The following is an 18,911-nucleotide window of genomic DNA, read 5'->3' as shown; positions in this document are numbered from 1 at the left end:
AATGACCAATTTTTAAATATCCCCTCTACAATGCAACCATTAAGTCAAGGGCCTGGAGCTCATTGCTGTACTACTCCAAGACAACCTTCCTCTTAACGATCAAAGGACAGAATTAGGTCTTGGTGGCCAGATGCAGTTCAAGAAGCAAAAGGGAATGAAGCCGCCCCAGCTGTTCCACTGCCAACAGACGGCAGAGCAGATTGTAGTGGAAGATTCCTGACGACAGCAGGCAAAAGCATCTATTTTGTGCTTTGCTGCTGTGCCAAAACTCCCTCCTGTCCCTCTCAGGCTTTTCCTTCAACTTCTTCATGTTTCCTGATAGAGCACACAACTACTTCCCAAAACACCCAGTTAGGAGACAGCAGGATCTCCCTTGGGGGAGCAGAGCAGTCTGGAGCTGCCTCACAGCCCTGCCTGCTGTCTCGCTGCTCCTTCTGGCAGTCCGAGGCTTCCTTGCCTCCTGAGCATCACAGAGGGAACCTGGATCAGGGCTGCCGAGTGTGCAGAGAGGAGACAGACAGAGCAGCATCTAACAGAGGGAGCCTCTTTGGCTCAGCATGTCAGAGGAGCCCAGAGCATCACAAGAGGGCTGGAGCACACAACCATCTTTCCTCCTTGCCTTCTCCCACCACCTCATTCCTCACCTACATGATGCCTCTCTTTGCTGCACTCCAGAACCAAAGCAGCTTGTCCATAATTCAGGGAAGCAGTGCCTTACTCTGTGCCCCCTTTCGTGTGGGTATCGCCAAGGCCAGAGGTCTCCTGGATGGCTGTAGCTCAGGCTTTCCAAGGAGGTTTCACATCTACACTGCCATTAGCTGACAGGCAACTGATAGTACTTTAGTGCAGAGTAGCATCACTGCTATAGTCCCCACGAGGAGGACAGCAGCAGCAGGGCACAGTGCCATACAGCTCTCCTGCTGCTGAAACACCTCCTCAGCTGCCAGTGCTGGAAGCCAGATGGCAATCTGCCCAGCCACCCCCTGAGCAAGCAGCTGGCTCTTCCTCTGGAGTCCACCAAATTTCCTATTCAAGGTCTGCAGTGGAGCCCTGCAATGGCAGAGCTACCTTGGGCATTGGCAGTTGGCAGAGGGGAACAAGAAGCTGTGATGATGGTGATTTTACTGTGTCCAGCTCCTGGGGGTGCCCTCCTAACACTGACACAACTCTGCTCACCATTTCACGGTAAAGCCCGTAACACATCTACGTTCCAAATCTTCTAAGACCCCGACAAGTAGCTACTTTTTGCAGGAGTGATGGAAGCAACAGGCACTGCCTGTTCAACCCCACTGTGCAGGAACTTGCCCTCAGCAGCGAGCTAACAGGTCACCCAACCCCAAACCCTCACACCAGGAATCACAAACACGACAAACAAGCAGTAAGTGGGATGCTGGCCACTGACATAGTGCTTGGGTGAGTCTTGGAGACTCTTTTATTTTCACAGTCACAGTGATGCGTGCATACATAACAGCAGCAGGCTTTGAAACACACAGCACAGTCAGACACAGGTATCCATCACTCAGGTCTAAGCAGCTGTCACCACCAACCCCCCCCCAGCCAGGCACTGACAGGGGACACACCGTCTGCCTGAGCAGAAAGAGAACAGCTGCCAAGGGGCTACAAGGCCTCTTTGGTCCCATTAGCTTAAGGGGCTGTCACTTGCCTTTTCTGTCAACAGAATGTAGACAAATTGAGCAGCAAGAGCAAGGAGATGAAACAAGGTCCTCCAGCAGGAGAGAGGGAAGGAAGCAGAAGGCTGAGGAGCAGGCAGGAGGTGTAGTGCATTCATACCACCACCACCACAGCCCCTTTGAGAGGCTGGCAGGTTACAGCTGCATTGGTGGACCGCGGGGAAGGCAGTGCTGTGCTGCACAATCACTGATCAGGCAGGCATGGAGGGACAAGGATCTCTCAGATTCAGCTACGGTATAAAAACCTCCTGACAGCACCTGTAGGAGGATTAGGAGTTTTGCAGCACTTGTTCTATTCCAGTTAGTCTGAGAACATGCAGGCTCTGTTAATCAAGGTAAGGCATTATGCCATGGCAGGGGATCATTTCTATAGATTAAGAGATATAAATAAAGCCTAAGTCTGACCAGGGCAAGTTTTGGCACAGAACTCCAGGCAGAGGCAGTGTCTGACTGACATCTCTGAAAGCCAGTACAGCCCAGTAGCCCAGTGTCTATGTAGCTTAGAGCAAGAAGAGGTTTTACTTTAGGTGAAGGCACCCCAGGAGTCTCTGCCTGTGGTGGCAGACCACCATGAATAGTCCTAGAGCCAATGTAAACCAAGCACCCCAACACAGCTATTTTCTATCTTCAGTCTTTGGTAAGTGCTAATGTCAACAATAACCTGCACTAGCACAAAATGTGCTGCAGACACAGGGCAATAAGAGTGCCTCTTCCTTGGGCCAAGGCAGGCTGGAGACCCCATAGATGTAGCACAGAGCCTCATGCCTCCTACGGAATAAATGGCTTTGAGACTTTACTTATTGGAGATGAACTAACTTTCAGCATGGGCTGAGACGTGTTGCCTCAGTGCATCAGTTCAAAGCAGGTTCACTCCATGCTTCAGCAACTTTTGCTTGGCCTTGCTCGGCAAGCTGAATGCACTGTCGTGAGGGTTGGGAACACCCGAGTTGCGGAGTGGAGCACCCAGCTGCTGGAAGTAGGTTTCCTGGACGGGGTTCCGGCAGGCGTACACGGCTGTGGAGGCGTTCCTAGCAGGGCAGGAGAGTAGGCAGTGGTCAGGATTTACAGCTTTGTGCAAGATCCACTTCAACTCACCAGGCTGGGCATTGGGGTGCTTGCAGCACTGGACTGCCAGCTGTTGAGAGGGACTTTTAGGTCTCTCTCAGCAGAGCAAAGGAACACAGAGCTAAAATGGGCACCCAAACCCTGCAATCCATTGCCAGAAGGCCACAGGAAACCAGACCCTCCTTCTCACGGGTCCTGGCATCCTAAAAGAAAAAGTGTCATATGCCTCATCCTCTGTGACTGACTCAACAGCATTAACACCTATGTGTGTGGCCATCCTCTGAGAATTTCCCTTGCTGGCAGACCAGCCCAGTACATCAAGAGCCAGTAGTTACACACTCCTTGTGTCTAACACCCCTTCCTTCCTGGAGCAACCTATCTCACTGCTGCTGTCCATAAGCAAATCCCAGCACAGCACCCTTGTAGCAGGAATCATACGAGGTTATTTAGTCACACATGTGATAAAGCTCAGACGATAGTCAGATACTGTAACCACGAAAGCTCAAGTCACTGATTAAAACCCACCACTCAGTATTTACCTGCAAGAGGGCTGGCAGGGAGCAAAGCAAAGGACTCTGTATTCCTCGTTGACAGAGGAAAGCAGCAACTGATATGTTTGCTGACACCCTTCTGTGACAACTCTCCATAAAAGAAAGCAGTTTTAGTCATCTTGTTACTCAGTCTGATTCACACATGGAGTTGCTTTTTTTGGGGCAACACAGAATACACCAGCTTAGCTGATATACGATTTAAGGAACCAGTCAAACTAATGCTAAACAAGGAGTTCTCCAGCATTGAAGTGTATGATTCACATTCCATTGGCAAGCTGTGTCAGAGAAGTGAAACAGTGTAATTCCCAGAAGCATCTTTATTTCATCATGTTTTGGACAAACAAGCATGGCCAAGCAAGCAGAATCTCTGCACACTCACAACATAACCATCCTCCCTGAGATCAGCTATAGGAATGGGGGGAGTGCTGTAGCACAAGATCAGCTTTAGCCACAGCTGTGTGGAAGGGCTCTGGCTGTGATAAGACCATCTTGCCTGGCGCATTACAATTGAGTTTGCCACGCACATTACAGTGTGTTTCCAACCCAACAAGCCTTGCAAAAAACCAAAATCTAGGTTGCCAATTCTGGGTGCCTTTGGCTCCCAGCCGAGACACAAATTTATTAGGAACAGCTATATTTAAAACTGCATCTTAGAACCTTATGGTGCCAGGAACCGGCAATACTCTAGCTAATTATATCTTAATCCAAACCCATGGCACAACTCAGTTTGCCTTCAGTTCACTTGCCTTGGTGCCATCCTAGCCTCTCAACACCCAGATCACATTGCAGGCAGAATATTAAGTAGCCCACACCGGTGGGACTACAATGCGTGCCAAACCTCAGCCAGGCTTAGAAAAGGGGTTCCCCCTTCTGCCTATTCTGTGTGCCACACAGCACTCCTGTGCCTGGAAGAGGAGGGAGTTATAAGCACACCTTACCTAATTATAATTTCTGAAGCAGTTGGAAGCTGGTTGAAGTCGGAGTGGATCAGTGTAGCAGCTCTGAGGAAGTGCCGATCCAAAGGGCCAGCAGTATGGGGCAGGTTGGCTGCAGAAGAGGAGTAAGGGGTGTGTGTTAACAGCCCACTCTACAGAGGAGTGTGCTCCCATTTACTGAGCAGGAAAAGGCTGTGGACCTCTCCCACACACCCTGGATATCTACAGAACAGAGACTGGGTGACAGCCTAAGCTCCAGCATCACTTCAATGAAATTAGTCAGTGGCTTGCACCATGCTCAGCCATGCACAAACAAAAAGCCCAGTGTACCTTCCCACCCCACAGGGGTGACAAGAAGGCCCGAGACCTGGGTTACCAAGAATCACTGGGGTTTGTCTCTTTCCCTAAAGCACTTCTAAGACAGAGAGAGGTGGGACACTGCCTGTGAGGCTGCCAGAAAAAGGGAAACATTAGAATGAACTGAAGCAATACACGCACGGGGCTTTCTGCATGTTGATGGTCTACCCATCAATCCAGGGCAGCAGTCTCCAAACTGCTGGCTACTACCTGTTCCCAGTTCCTGCTTCTCGTAGCCAGAAAGGACTGACAAACACTCTATTGTACAGTGGGCCAAAAGGCATCACACCATGGTGTGATGAATGAAGTTGGGGGGAGGGAGGGCAGGTGGGTTTGAAGAGGATGTTGAGTCTTGTCCTCAGACTTAGCCTTTAGCAGAAGCCCAAGTAACATCATTCCAAGCAAAGAGCCAGTGGCAGCTGCTCCATCTCCCAGCAGCCTCTGGCTCTCATCCAAACAAAGTGATCAACAAGCCTTCAGCAGATTATAAACTCAGAAAACACAAAGCTTCCTCAACAGGGCCTTATATCCAGGCTATTTTGTAAGAGTTACAGCAAGCAATGTTTCTGAGAAGTTGTCTGAAGCATGAGAAAAGGTTAGCATAAACCCTGTTCTCATTCCATCCTCCGAAGCGGCTGCTGTTCCAGAAGCCAAAGGCTTACCTGTGAGTACGTTCTGAACGCAGTCATAGTGAGTGAAGCTGTAGGTTGTCTTGGCTGAGGATGAGGAGTCTTTGGGCAGAGTCTCCCTCAGATGAACCTCGAGGCCGTTTAGAGAAGCCAGACTGCTGTGGTACTGCAGACAGGGCAAAAAAAAGGCAAGTGTTAGAGTAGAAGCCCTGCTTCACCTAGGCTTCCAAGGAGGTACTGGAGGGAGCTTGGGTGACCGATGTCAATGACAGAGGGACTGGACCCTTCCATGCTCTGCTGCTGCCCAGGCTCCCACCAGGAATGGCTAGGAAACCTGGGCACAGACGAAAGCAGACGAGTCTCACAGCTTACAAGTCAGTGAGATGGGGACCCAGAAAAAGAGCACTCCAACCTGAAAATAAGCCATTAAACCACCTGATGCTATTAATTACAAGAAAATGCAAGACTCCATTAATTTACCATCAAGCATTACTCTCCAGGGCTCATTTTCACATCCTGGCCATGACTTTCAGCTGCAGCAAGGAATATTCCTTTGCTTACCAGCCTTTATTACACCAGACAGTACAATACAGGATGCAGCTTTACACACTTGGGCTGGATTTAATTGCCTGCAGTGTTTCCCACAGCACCCTCTCAACACACGAGTAAGTCTTCTAATGGGCACCCAGCCTCCGTGCTGAGCTTCTGGCCAGCTGCAGACTGCAGGTACTGGGCTACAACCAGAGGGGAAAAAAAGAAAAGCCAAGGAAATAGCTTCACCTGTGGGGTAACGACAGGCCTGGCACAGAGCAAAGGATTCACACAACAATGTACTAACATGAAAGCCAAGATGCTTTGCTGACTGGACTTTCAGTAGCCAACTGCCCTGGCCATGCTGAGGCTCCCAGGCAGCAGGCAGGGCTGAGGGACCCTCCGGCAGTGCTGAGAAGATTAACTCCATAATCCTCCAGCCTGCCTGTCTGCTCTCCTCTGCCACGGAGAGGATCAAGTCTCCATTCAGCCCGATGGCAGAGCCTGGCCTACCCTTGACCTCCCTGGTCACGGAGCAGATTTTCTTTTCTGTGCAGTGAAATGAAGGGTTAAGACCTAAAGACAGGCAGGAAGCGATCCTGAAAGCCTCCAAAGCCTCCTGCTCTGCAGGGAAAGCCTGTATTGGAAACTCCCATCCTAGATGGATGATCAGTACTGCCTGCTGTTCTCAGCTCCACAAGTAGCATATTTTACCCTTCTTTGGTGTCATTCAGGGGCCTCAAAGCATTCAACAAACATTAATTATAACTAAGCTTTGACATCCCTGAGAGCTGAGGGTCATTTTTAATCTACAGATAAACAAAGGAACAGAAAAACTGAGGTTACGCCTCAAATCCACCATGATGCCAGCAGCAGAGCCCGTCTCTTACCTCCTCGAACAACACTCTTCCTCCTGGGATGACAGGACATGCAGTGCATCTCTCCTAAGAGATAACAAACCCCTGCACCCAGAGGAAGGGTGTAGTCGGTAGAACCTAATCACAGTCAAAATCCAAGCTGTGTCAAAGTACAGTTTTGCTAAGATGAGATCCAAAGCAGGAGTATGCGAGATGGAAGCAGCATATTTGGGAAAAAGAGGAACGCGAATGGAACAGGGCTTTGCCAACCCCAGGGCAATACATAAAGTAAAATCAACCGAAATGTGGCGCACCAGCGTCAGGCAGTTGATTTGAGACTTAATGAACTGAATGACAAATTGAGCCAGGCTGGGCCCACTGCTGGACTTGCCCAGGCATTTGATGGGAGGAGGACGTGCAATGTGTCACTAGCAGAGCTAACCTCCCCCCCCAACAAGGCATTTCACACGCTAGCCACATCCTTCAGATGCTCCTTCTCACGGCAGGTCAAACATGAAGGAGAGCAGAGGCTGGTTTCCAACCACGGGTGCTGCATGGGCTGCTGGGAACCGCGCCGCCTCCGAACACAGCAGGGCTGCGCTGCCTGCCAGCTAGACCAGAGCTGCAACCTGAGGAAACCCAGAGAAGCTGAGGGTACCTGTGCAATGAGGACGACCTTCAGCTCTCAAGAGCATCAGTTCCTACCTGCCTGCATCCCCCTCTCTCCCTGCAACCAGAGAAGACATGGTAGAGAGGAAGCCGTTGTGCAGCTGCCTGTTTGGAATGAGCAGAAAGGGGACAGAGCCATGTGCCATGTCTGGCGCAAAATGCCAAGGCTGCACCTCCTGGCCTCTGCTGATTTTGCAGCAATCCTTTCCCTGACATGCCAATCCTCACATGCCGTGCAGAGGTGGCACCCCCCTGCTTACGGGAGGGGGGGCCGTCACGGCCACAGCCTCTGAGTCCCAGAGCTCGAAAGTAAATGGAGTAACCTTGAGGCTCTGCTAATGCTGGGAGCCAGCATTAGTCTGAGCTTCCCTCCACCTTCCAGTCTGACGGTTAAAGAAATTAGGTTGTTCCTATGGCAACTGGCATATCAAACAGGCCTCTGCAGCTTTGACTCAGCTCCCTGGTAGGAAAGCAGAGGCCAGGCAGCAGCTCTGCAGACTAATGCTTCACTGTGAAACGCTGGGGGCCAGCACGTCCTTCCCCCACAGCCCCATTAGCTGCACCGTGCCACTTGGCAGGGAAGCCTGCGCACCGAAGCAAATCCCACAGCAGAGTAATTTGGGATTGTTCTGGTACAGCGCCTATTCGCAGTGCCCAAATGGCACCCTTCGCTCCGGCCCCTGGAGAGCAGTGCCAGGGAGAGCAGGCTGGGGATGCAGACAGCCAGACTTTCACGTAGAAAGGAAATGCTTCGGGGACTCACTGCCAGACATGTCTCTCTGGTGCTTCCAGAGTGAGAAGCTGACATGCAAAGTGGAGGTTAAACAGAGAACAAACCCTGCTTTCCAAAAAGCACTGTGAAACTGACAGGGTTTCCCAGCAAATCCCAAATCCAGCACAGGCCTTTGGCAGTCTGCGGGGCTGTCTGACAGTCACACCTACACGTTCTGCTCCGGTGCTGGCACTGACAGACAACAACAGGCAACAGGAGTCGCCTGTGAGACAACGCTCTCACCTCTCAGGCTCGCTGCCTGACGTTTGCAAACAACCTCCCACGTAGTTTTGGTTGTGGTGATGAACCCCAAGCCAAATGGCTTTGCCTTGTGCAACACAGAGCAGGTGAGGAAAGAGATGGGAACAGCGATCCAACACTTGCTCTTCAGTTGTAACCCCTGTCCCCACCACCACCACCACCAAGCAGCAGTGAGTGTATCTGCAGGTGTGGAAGAGCTTTCCCACTTACCACATCTTCAATCGAGCTCCGGTCCTCTCGGAGGTGATCTTCAGCCAGCAGGGAGAGCAAAAGCCCCTTAATGCAGTGAACATACAAGCTCATCTTAACCGGTTTGCACTGTTTGCCTGACTCCACACCAGCCTGGGCTCCCAGACTGTCCACCTGAGGCAGCCAGCCACTCTCCCGGCTCCTGGGACAGTGCGTGTTCTCTGCTGGGTCACTGAGCAGACTCTCCTGAAACTCTACAGCTGGCAGCTGACTCCTGCTTTGGAGCTCTGATTGTACAGCAGTGGCTGGACAATCCAAACCCTGCACATTGCCACCAGCTGCACTGCTGCTTTCTCTAGAGACACTATTTTGGCTCAGAGTCCCTTGCTTGTCTTGTTCACTTGCCTTCCTTCTGCTCAACTCTTGGGCAGGAGAGCAAATAGCTGGACTGCCACTGGCTGCATAACTTTGGAAACTGTGTTGCTCAACATCATAGTCCACAAGAGATTTCCCCATGCTCTGATTCTCCTGCTCCCGGGTGTAAGGGTTTGGAAAGCAAAAACCTTCCAGATACGGACCTGTAGTTTGAGCATACTCAGAAGTATGGAGTGTGGAAGGGCTTGGCAGCTGCTTCGTGTCTCTCTCTGATGGGAAAGATGCTTTTCTACTGAGCTCTGAGCTTTTGCTGTCTGGGCCGCTCAGTTTTGCAGTTGGAGAATTCTTTGTACTGGCTTCCATTTCGGGGAAGCCCTTCAAAGGACCTGTGTTTGCAAGGCTGCCTGATTGCACAGCATCTTCTGGTGCAGCTGTGCTTGAAGCTTGCTCAGGGGACTCCTGCACAGAGATATTTTTCAGGTCTCCTGTTGATTCTGAAACTGCCTGGGGGCAGAGAGCATTCTTCTCTCCTCTAGGGCTTGCTGGGGACACAGATGACCTAATGGGAGACAAGTTGATTAAACTACTGAGTAGGATCTGTTTGGAGTCATTACATACCTAGTAACGCTATCACCTCCTGGTAGTGTTCAATAGCTGCTCTATTCTCTGCCACAAAGAGCATCTACCTCAGAAAAGGATGGCTAAGGCCTAACACAGGTGAAAAGCATGGGCCTCTTGCACTGCAGACTCCCAGGAATGTCACTGCCTTACTTAGAAAGCACAAAGGCAGCACTGTGAGCTGAGAAACAACAGAAGACCGCAGTTGGGTCTCGGGAAACAGTCCTGCTTTGGGCTGCTTCACAACAGAGATACGGACACCACAAATTTTGTTCAGCCTGAAAGACCTCAGGCGGCTTTAACACCCTGTCCTGGGTTAAACCACAACACAGCCAAATGACAGAGTTTGAGTTAGTATCAGAGAAAACATTAGCAATGGCTAGTGAGGACACAGCACCATATGTTAGCTCCCTTGCTGTCCAAGCCTCTCTATGCATCAGATTGATTTCCTACCTAGTCATCCACTCCACTGGAAAGTCTCGGAGCATTGAGACTTCATCTTCCGTTAGGAATACAGGGATGATACGGACACCATGCGGCAATGGAGAATCTGCAAGAGCAAAGGAGGTTTGGGGATTAAATTAACATGCCCCAGCATAAAAAACAGAAGCCAGACTCCATCAGCCCAAAGGCTTCTGTAGGAGGAGAAGGCATGCTATCATCCTGTATCCTGGGTCACCACAAACTGACCACATATGACTAGGCAGCATTTTCCCATCCTCCTCATACACTTAATGCCTGACAGATTTAAATTTTCCCTTAGCTTTTTTTTTTTTTTTTCCCTCCTAACTGTCCTGGCAGAATATCTATAAACTGATGCTCAAAAACGACAACTGAAGGTTTGGACTGAAAGCATCAGCCATCTGTTTTCAGGGCTCCATCAGTGGCCAAGTAGGCACATGGGTAACTGGAATTAAAGCAGGCATGTTGGGAATCTGCAGAACTGACAATTAAACCCAAAAGAGCAAACTCCTTTGCTTAGCCAAAGGAAAGAACTAGTTCTGATTACACAACACCCACTGGCACATGCTGACTAGTGGCAGCAACACCCCCAGGGATATACTCCTGCATCCAGCAAGAGCTTTGACATGAATCCCAGAGAACCAGCTCATGCTCTCACTGCAGAGAATGCAGCCCCAGAGGGCTGCCCATATGCTGCTGCTGTGCACTTGGCAACCAGTACTCTGCAGCTGGATGCTCACCTGGCTCCCGCTGCTCCTCACCTCCAGGCTCACTCTGAAAGAAAAACCAAGAATCAGCTCTGTGGCATGACTCAACACTTGCCACTGGTGCCACCAAGACACCTCTTCCAGCCTCCTCAGCCTCCCTGTGACTACAGCAGACCCCAAACCATCCCCTTCAGCAAATGCTGTGACTGGTTTACCATGCTGGGCAGTGATTTTTTCCTTAGGTAGCCCTCAAAGTCAAGGGGACTTCCCATGAACCAAAATACACCTTAAAGCAAGGACAAACATACCACAATTTGCCATTACTGCCTGCTCAGGGCACAAAAGCTTGGTTCACTCAACCAGAGTAAGAGCAGAGGACTTCTTCATATCTGGCTCTTGATTGCTTTTTTGTAGATCTTGAACCATGTAAATAATTACTTTTGACAAATTTTAATGCAAATGAAAATTGATCTATTTGTCACTTTCAGACATTCACTGTGTGTAAATTTAGCACTAAATACCCAAACTTGGGTAAAAAGTTAATCAAAACACCACATAGATGAGAACTCATGAATTCAGTAACTTAAAAGACCAGAAAAAAAGCAAATTCCTAGTGCAGAAGTCTTGAAACCTTACTCATTCATAACTAATAAAAGCTTTTAGCATCAGCATCAGTAATTGGCCTTCCCAGTAATGGCACATGTAAGATCTATGTGACACAAACTCCCACACCACATCCTTACAAGTGGGTATCTGCACACAGGGAACATGTTTAGCAACATACCTGGCCTGGAGACTCATTGCCTTGGAGAAGAACTTTGGCAGTGAGAGGAGGTGGCAGCTGGGTGCTCACAATCCTAAAAGGACAAAACAAAGTCATCCATGAGCAGAGTGTCATCTCCTGAAGCTCAGCCGTAGACTCCCATCAGTCAGTGAATCAGGACAGGCAGAGCCAGCAGTAATGCTCACACCAGACTGTTACTTTTACTCTGAGCAAAACTGACAGTGCTGCAGGGCCCCATTTCACAACTGGGAGATGTCTGGGGGAGTCTCTAGGGTTCCACTGCACCCACCTCTCCTGGTCCTGCCAGACACTCTGCAAGGGTTGAAGGGCCAACCCCAGACACGGGCTGGAGCTAACACATCCCCACACAACAGGAACATGAACTGGGTGACCATTAGGACTCTTGTTATCTTCTTTCCTTTGGGTCAGTTCCACTCCAAACTCAGGAAAACCACCTGCTGGTATTTACTTTTGGCCAACAAATCTGGTTTTGCTGAGTCAAGACCTAAGACAGACCAATCCATACAGGCTTCTTGCCACCCCATGGAGAGCTGTGGGCAGTGGAGAAGATTCAGAAAGACTAGCACTCAAAGTACTGCAGCACAGGCCCCTTGGACAGGGCTTCCAAAGGTATTCTTGGTCTTTCTGTTTACGTCTTGTTGAGATCCACATTCTGGAGATTCTCAAAAGACTCTGAAGAAGGGGAAGTTTAACTCAGGTACAAAGCCCTTTGCAGTGTTGTAGTAATATTCAGAGTTCAGAGAACTCTGATGACATTTGGTGAAAAAAGATCTCTACCAGACAGAACAGCGATATAGACACACACAGTGGTGATGGGCAGATGAAGGAGAAGACTGCATTCTCAAGTCAGACGTCCGCTTCCACTGCAACATGCTGCCAGCTTTAAGGTGCTGCAGTGACTCATGCTCAGTGCCCTGCTTGCACATATGAGATCACTCCCTTAAAAATGCCTGGCCTGCCTCTGTCAGACCTGGAAAGATGCAGACATTGTGGTGTATTTCCAGTGCTCGTAAAAGGTGTTACAGGAACAGTTTATGCCAAAGGAAAAAGGTGCTTAAATGTTACTGCCAAGAAATTCCCAGGATCCCCCACCTCCTGTCTTTCAAGGCCACCTTTGAGGCTTTCCTTGATGTCGTTCAGTGCCACATCTGCAGCATCTTCAGCTATGATTAATATTCAGTTGAAAGAAGCCAGCATTTCTCATGGGAAATTCTGGCTCATCCTTCTGCGCACTGTCTATCAGTATAGACAGTGGTCCTGGCCAACAAGTCAGTCAAAAATATATACAGACACAAACGTGCACTGTATTTGCAAGGCTGCAAAGAGAACACTAATGGGAAAGAGGAATATTCACACATCTTTCTTTTTCTTGGTGACTTCCACCTAAAAAGCCTAAGAAGTTCAGTCTTCACATCCTGCTGAATGTCATAAAGACAGCAGATTACTACTAAAGCCCAAACCTTTAATTTCTTCATGCTTCCATTTCTTCCACTGATAAACACAAATAACCATTCGTCCTCTGTGAAATACACCAGCAGACAGGGATTACCTTGCCTGAAGCATTAATGTTCCTGCCAATAACAAACAGCAGCTCTGTGTGTACAGCTAGTGCCCTTGCTCTGCTCCCTGGATACACAGCCCTAGGAAGGGGCAGATTTAACGTGCAGTTTAAACCTTTAGGTAATGCCTTGTTACTTACAAGCCTTTGTAGAGAATGCAGCCTGCCAAGACATGGGGAGACCGCTGGCAAGTCTGCAGGATGAGAGCTGCTTTCAGTAAAAGCAGGGGGTCCACCTAGAAAGGGAGAACCACAAGAAGTTAGGCCAGAGAATCCTGGCAAATGCTCAATGCAGGAAATAAACACAAAACCATTGGCACTAAGGCAGCTCTAGAGCCAGACACTGCAGAGAACAGGCTTTTACCTTGGTTTTGTCCAGATTCCAGAGAGAATTGAAGATCTTGTGGAGGTCACTGGTGTTTTTTTGGATATGTTCAATGTATCTGTCCCACTGCCTGCTCAGCTCCTCCCAAGAAAGTGCCTGCAGACAACAAAAATCCGCACAGCTGTCACTGCACAGGCCTTAATGCATTCAGGACATTAGATGCAATCAGTCTGGGACAGTACCTATACATGGAAAATCTTTTGAAGTTAAGGAGGAAGATGATATCGAGAGGAAACTGCTTTAGACTGAACATCTAGGAAACTTTTAGTAGACACCCACACTACCTCAGTGCAATAAAGATGATGGGCCTGTACACTTTCCCAGGTCCCAATTCTTTGATGCGTGAGCTTGCTCTGACCCTTGCAAGTAGGAAGGCAGTGTAAGGGAACATGCCAGCACGTGTGTGCCCGGGCAGAGCTCAGCCAATATGGGAAGCATTTAAGATCTCTTCCTAGGCAGAAACATCACGGCTGCTGATCTTAATTACCGTGTACGCATGGTGCACAGGTCCATTGTAGAAGGTGAAGAGGCTGATCAGCTGCTCCAGAAACCGTCTACAGCTGACATCAGGGAGCTCAACGGCACAACCCAGAACCTTCAATACAGAAAGCCATGAATGAAGAATGTTTACAGACAAAACCCAGGCACAGCAGGTGAGAACAACTCTTATCGCTTTCAAATGAGCATCAAAGGCATGCAAGCAGTTCTGTGGCAGGCAAATATCCCCTGGATTCACAAGTCAGATGAAAAGGAAATTCAAAAATACCCACAGAAGAGCCCTGGCACAGACAGGATAAATAAATGCTATCAGAAATCCAGCGGTTTAGACACACTCCCTTCCCACGCTAGATGACCTAGCTCGGTGCTCTAATAGCTAAGAACATTTTCCTGAAACTAAGTACTTAAAAATATTCAAATTGTTTTATGTACAGTGATGAAGATGCTTCATTTAGTTTTTGAATTGCCAAGAGAAACAGAAGCGTCAGGCCTCCTGCCTCAGAGAGAGCCCAGTGAGCCTGAACAGCACTGCCTATTAAATACGTCTGACTGGTCTCAACCCACTTTCCAGGGGATGGTTTGGGGCATTTTTGTCACGACTCTGCCGCACACTGCTCTTTATATACTAAATGTCTGTTGACACTGACAAAGCTCTGCAGCAGGGAATACTGAGGGTTAGAAGGAAAGAACAATCAGACTACCAAACAGGGAGACCAAGTCCTTATTAATAAGAACTGTAGCACATGGAATCCTGTTTCCAGTCATTGCCAGAAACCCAGGGATACACATGACAATGCAGAGCTCAATGCTTTACAGCCATTGCCAGGCACATCTTAAGAAAACAGATTGGGTGTGGACACACAAACGAGGTACGTGAAGCTTTTCACAGGAACAGCTGAAGTGACTGCCATGACACACAGTTGCAAGCTGCAGTAAAGAAAATTTAAGTTACCTTGCAATGAAAAGTTGTGCATTGCAAGTTCCCACCCTAGCTCTCCCCAGGTCTATCTGTGTGCAGCCCATGCCCTGAAGGAAGGAGAGAAAAAAAAAAAAAAAAAAAAGCCCTCTTTGTTTGATACAGTAGTTCAGACTCTCTCACTGTTTTCGGTCTGTGACTGCCTCCACATCTCTTGAACTCACCCACAGATAGTCTCCATCCACTACAACCGCAAACTTGAGCTTCCTTAGGCGAATGAGACTTGGAGGAATTCCAGAAATCTCAGTCAAGCAGTGCACCACTCCAGCAATCTGTCCGCACAGCAGTTCCTGCTGGTCGGGGAGAGTCTGTCAAGGAAGGCAGGGAAGACAGACTTTTTTTTTTTCCTCCCGCCTTTAAAAGGACTTGGGAAAGGAAAAAATCACTACTGTATTCAGGTATTAATAAAAATTAATTATAAGTTCAATTCAATAATAAGTCAAATGCAGTAGCACAGGCAAATTTCTAGGGAAAAAAATAATTGGATTGCTTTTTTCAGGCAGCACAAGAGCCTAGAGCTTATTTAGGGGAACTTTCATCCCTCGTGTGTATTTATTCACATCACCAGAACAGACCTGGACTCCACTGGATGACTCCACTGACCGGAACCCATAGTGAGGGAGCAGAGTGCAACACCACCATGCCCAGCTTCAGAAGCCCGAGGACTTCTGTACACTGAGCCGGGTGGAACACCACTCCAATTCGCCTGGTTCTAGTTGCGTGAGTTTTCTTTAAACTTTTTTGAATACTAAATAAGAATTAATCCAGAGGTCCACCTGGAAGCCCGACCATTCCTGAACCAGAATATCAGCACTGACTCACAACACAAGCACTCTTTTACAGGCACTGAAATAAAAGCAGACATTACCTGAGAAGGATAAAAATAACAAATCCCGGCACTTGTAGGATCTCCCTCTTCCTTAACCTTTGAACCATCGTAAAGGAAAAAGTAATTCCACCTAAAAAAACAAAACATTAGTAAAAATTATTGTATATTTGAAAATTGTTACGCTTCTCCCTCTCCTTTCTACTATTTCAGGTAGACCAATAAAATGCTTATTACAAACAAACAGAAACATGGTTCTTACCCAATCACACCGAGTTCAGACATGAAAACAGCACTAAAAGGGTCCCATACTATTAAATTTGACCACTTTTGTGGGTTTAAGATAGATTCTACAACTCTGCAGCTGAGACACGAGGAAGGAGATATGGACTGGTGAGATATTCTCCTATCAGTGAGAATAATTATCATTAAGCACTAACCACACGCAGTCCAAACAGTTCCCACAACCTGCTGCTTTGGGGGGGGAAGCCTTGCCCTCCCCAAAAAGGCGCGTTTACCGGGCACCGTTTACCACGCGGGACGGCCCGCGGCCCCCCGGGGAAGCGCCGCGGCCCCCGGCCGGGCAGGAGCGGCGCCGGTATCTCCTCGACAGCGTCCCCGGGGAGATGGACCGGGAGAGCCCCGCCGCCGCGGCGGGAGGCCCGGGGGAAGGGGCTCACCATGGCGCCGAGCCGGACTCCGGCGCGGCGGGGCGGGCCATCGGTGTCGGGGCTCCACGGCGGCCGCGCCGGGAGGAGCCGAGAGAGGGGATAGTCCCTCCGGCGGGGCCCCGCCGCCACCGGGGCTGAGCGGGCCGGACCTCCTGCCGCCGCTTCCGGGAGGCGGCCCGCCAGTCCCATGACAACGGCACGTGACCGCCCACGCTACGGCGGCCGGGCGGGGCGCATGGCGGCGGGCGGGTGGCACATGGCGGGCGGGGGGCGGCGGCGGGGCCGGGCGGGCGGGGAGGCGGCGGCGGAGGGCGGTGCGGTGCTGCGGAGGCTGCGGGAGGCGCGGTGAGGGCCCGGCCCCGTGTTCCCTCCCTAACCCCCCCCCCCCGGGCTGCCGGGCCCCGCTGACGCTGCGCTCTCCCCGCAGGGACGATCTGCTGAGCTCCGGCTTCTGGGCGGCGAGCGCCGGTGCGTACGGGGAGAGGATGGGGGGGGAAGAACGGGCCGCCCCCCGCCGGGTCTGACGCCTCTCTCCGTGCCCGCAGGAGCCGTGCGGGCCCCGCTGGGCGGCGGCGCGGAGCCGCCCGCCCTCTGCGTCTGTTACGGCCTGGGGCGGTTCAGCGGCTGCCCCGCCGCCCGGCACCAGCTGGCCTTCCTGCTGCTGCTGCTGGAGGAGCTGGGGGTAAGGAGGGGCGGGGGTTGGGGGGGGGGCACGCCGCCCCGGCCCCCCCCACCCCCCGCCACCGCCGCCCCTCTCGCCGCAGGTGCCGCCCGGCCGGTGTTCCCTGTTCGACCCCGCCTTCTCCGCCCAGGAGGCGGCCGCGCTGGGGGAACTGGGGCTGCGGCTCCTCCCGGACAACGAGGTGAGGGGGGGACGGGACCGAGGGGCTGGACCCCGCTCCCTGCCCGGCTGCCGGCTGGCTTGGCCCCGGGAGGTTGGGGGTAGTTACCGTCTGGCCTCCGCTACCGGGGCTCGGTAGCGGGAAACGTTGGTTTACGCGCAGGAGGGGAAACACGGCATTGAGGGATCGGCCACGCTGTTTTACATGGTGCACTGCGGGAAAGCCTTGTACAACAACCTGCTGTGGAGGAACTGGTCTGAAGGGGCTCTGTCCAAAATGGTCATCGTTGGGAACAGCTTTAAAGGAATGGAGGAAAGGTGGGTGCAGCCCCCCCAGGGAAGGGGTCTGGTGCCTCCAACAGCGTTTTCTTCTCCTTGCTTCCTTTACTCCTTTTTTTCTATTGCTTCGGACAGTGTTTTACTCATTTTCAAGGGGCAGTCATCAACCACCCCCTGCCTTTTCTGTCCCCCACCCCTCTTCAGAAAAGTTGTGTAAGTTCACTGCATCTAACGCTGGTTACCTTGTGTTATTCTAGATTGTTGTCAAGAATATTGGAGAGAGATTATTCTTACATAGCAAAGGTAAGAGTCACTAGTTTTTTAACATTATTGTTTTGTGTTGACAAAGCACCTTCTAATGAGAAAGGTTATTTTTAAAACCTTTGTTCCTGGCCACTACAATATAAAAATTAATCACTTTAGGATCATTCTACGTTATCTGCAGAACACACCGCACACAGGGGTTTGTCTTAATGTAACACCATCCTCATCTTCACCAACCCTGAACTGAACTTTGCAGAAAAGTTCTTCTGCGTCATACAGTAACTTTTTCCCCAAATGCTCTTAAGGTCTTGAAAGGGACAGAGGAGGTGGCGCTCCCCGCTCACCCTCGCTACCTCGACACCTTTAACGACACCTCCGTCCACTGGTTTCCCTTGCATAAACTGAAGGAACTCTCCCCTGAGGTCTGGGACTTTGTGGAGGAGCCAACGTACCAAGACTGTGACGACTTGGAGATCATCAGAAAGGATGACAGAGCTGACGGGTGCAGTCCTGTTGCCGCTGAGTCCTGACCGCTCTCAGTGGCGGCGGGGCGGGGACTCGGGGCTGCCTCTCTTCCCACGGCAGCTTTGGTGCAGCCAAGATGTAGCTGAAGCACTGACAGTGTCATCGTGCTCCACCAAAAGTGGCGACACCTGAACACTTGAGCATGATGGGATATTTTTGTATCTTAATTATTTAATAAAAGGTAAAGCTGTGCTTTGACTTATACTCACTCAACTACAGCAAACAAGTTTAACTAAAACCTGCCTTTTAAAGCATCCGTACTGCATAATGATTGCTCTCTTGATCCTCTTCCCTTTCAGGAACAATTCAAAGCCTTTGCGTGTACTGTGTACACTTTGAAGTATCAGGAAGGGGGAATTACTTGAGAGGGGTTTGTAGTTGAAGGTATTGGTGTCTGGTTCCAAATGCAGGCTTATACAAGCTTTCTTAGAGGCAGTGGCCTTCAGCTGTCCAGTGCCACTGAAAGCAGTTCTTTATCTGTTCTTCTGTGAAGAATCAGGTCATCTTCCTCTAGGGGAAAAAAAGCCTCCATTTCCCTCCCTCACCTCTGTGCCCTGAACTGCTGCGGTCCCACAGCACACGTTCTGTGAATTTGCTGGAAAAAAACAGCTCCC

The 18,911-nt window shown here is 50.3% G+C and overlaps 2 protein-coding genes across 10 annotated transcripts; one reads left to right on the top strand and one right to left on the bottom strand.

Moving 5' to 3' along the window:
• Nucleotides 1–1,383: 1,383 nt before the first annotated feature.
• On the bottom strand, nucleotides 1,384–16,570 carry HPS4 (HPS4 biogenesis of lysosomal organelles complex 3 subunit 2). 8 transcript variants are annotated; one of them, XM_052797714.1, is made up of 14 exons: nucleotides 15,980–16,151; nucleotides 15,760–15,850; nucleotides 15,056–15,199; nucleotides 13,905–14,012; nucleotides 13,397–13,513; nucleotides 13,174–13,268; nucleotides 11,454–11,526; nucleotides 10,703–10,736; nucleotides 9,954–10,050; nucleotides 8,529–9,441; nucleotides 5,262–5,394; nucleotides 4,246–4,354; nucleotides 2,508–2,719; nucleotides 1,384–1,949 (listed from the first exon to the last, which is right to left on the bottom strand). In XM_052797714.1, the coding sequence occupies exons 1-13, from the start codon at nucleotides 16,144–16,146 to the stop codon at nucleotides 2,548–2,550; spliced, it is 2,253 nt and encodes a 750-aa protein (XP_052653674.1). In that variant the 5' UTR covers nucleotides 16,147–16,151; the 3' UTR covers nucleotides 1,384–1,949; nucleotides 2,508–2,547. The 8 variants fall into 8 exon arrangements, 6 of the variants coding, with proteins under 6 accessions (XP_052653674.1, XP_052653676.1, XP_052653677.1 ...); XM_052797716.1 differs by lacking the exon at nucleotides 15,980–16,151 and adding an exon at nucleotides 16,398–16,570 and having other exon boundaries at nucleotides 1,384–2,719; XM_052797717.1 differs by lacking the exon at nucleotides 15,980–16,151 and adding an exon at nucleotides 16,398–16,570 and having other exon boundaries at nucleotides 1,384–2,719; nucleotides 15,056–15,181.
• Nucleotides 16,571–16,633: 63 nt separating this feature from the next.
• On the top strand, nucleotides 16,634–18,614 carry SRRD (SRR1 domain containing). Of its 2 annotated transcripts, XR_008236753.1 has the most exons (8): nucleotides 16,634–16,733; nucleotides 16,816–16,856; nucleotides 16,934–17,070; nucleotides 17,153–17,251; nucleotides 17,393–17,547; nucleotides 17,766–17,811; nucleotides 18,078–18,478; nucleotides 18,597–18,614. XR_008236753.1 is itself a non-coding variant. In XM_052797728.1 (7 exons), exons 1-7 carry the CDS (start codon nucleotides 16,645–16,647, stop codon nucleotides 18,300–18,302), a joined length of 792 nt encoding a protein of 263 aa, XP_052653688.1. In that variant the 5' UTR covers nucleotides 16,634–16,644; the 3' UTR covers nucleotides 18,303–18,488. The 2 variants fall into 2 exon arrangements, 1 of the variants encoding a protein (XP_052653688.1); XM_052797728.1 differs by lacking the exon at nucleotides 18,597–18,614 and having other exon boundaries at nucleotides 18,078–18,488.
• The last annotated feature ends 297 nt before the right edge of the window (nucleotides 18,615–18,911 follow it).

This window comes from Harpia harpyja, chromosome 9 (assembly GCF_026419915.1).
Source record: "Harpia harpyja isolate bHarHar1 chromosome 9, bHarHar1 primary haplotype, whole genome shotgun sequence".
NCBI classification, from domain to species: Eukaryota; Metazoa; Chordata; class Aves; order Accipitriformes; family Accipitridae; genus Harpia; species Harpia harpyja.
The sequence above is the reverse complement of the archived record's forward strand: the minus strand, read 5'-3'. Positions and strand labels throughout refer to the sequence as shown.

Bases quoted from the DNA above. Each gene is read 5' to 3' on its own strand.
- HPS4 (XM_052797713.1), bottom strand. From the start codon at position 16,146: ATGATAATTATTCTCACTGATAGGAGAATATCTCACCAGTCCATATCT. The intron at 15,200-15,759 runs GTAATGTCTGCT...CTTCCTTGACAG, and splicing joins GTTATTTTTATCCTTCTCAG to ACTCTCCCCGACCAGCAGGA. The intron at 5,395-8,528 runs GTAAGTGGGAAA...CCCTGTCTGCAG, and splicing joins GGAGCTCGATTGAAGATGTG to TACCACAGCAGTCTGGCTTC.
- SRRD (XM_052797728.1), top strand. From the start codon at position 16,645: ATGGCGGGCGGGGGGCGGCGGCGGGGCCGGGCGGGCGGGGAGGCGGCG. The intron at 16,857-16,933 runs GTGCGTACGGGG...CCGTGCCCGCAG, and splicing joins CTTCTGGGCGGCGAGCGCCG to GAGCCGTGCGGGCCCCGCTG. The intron at 17,071-17,152 runs GTAAGGAGGGGC...CTCTCGCCGCAG, and splicing joins TGCTGCTGGAGGAGCTGGGG to GTGCCGCCCGGCCGGTGTTC.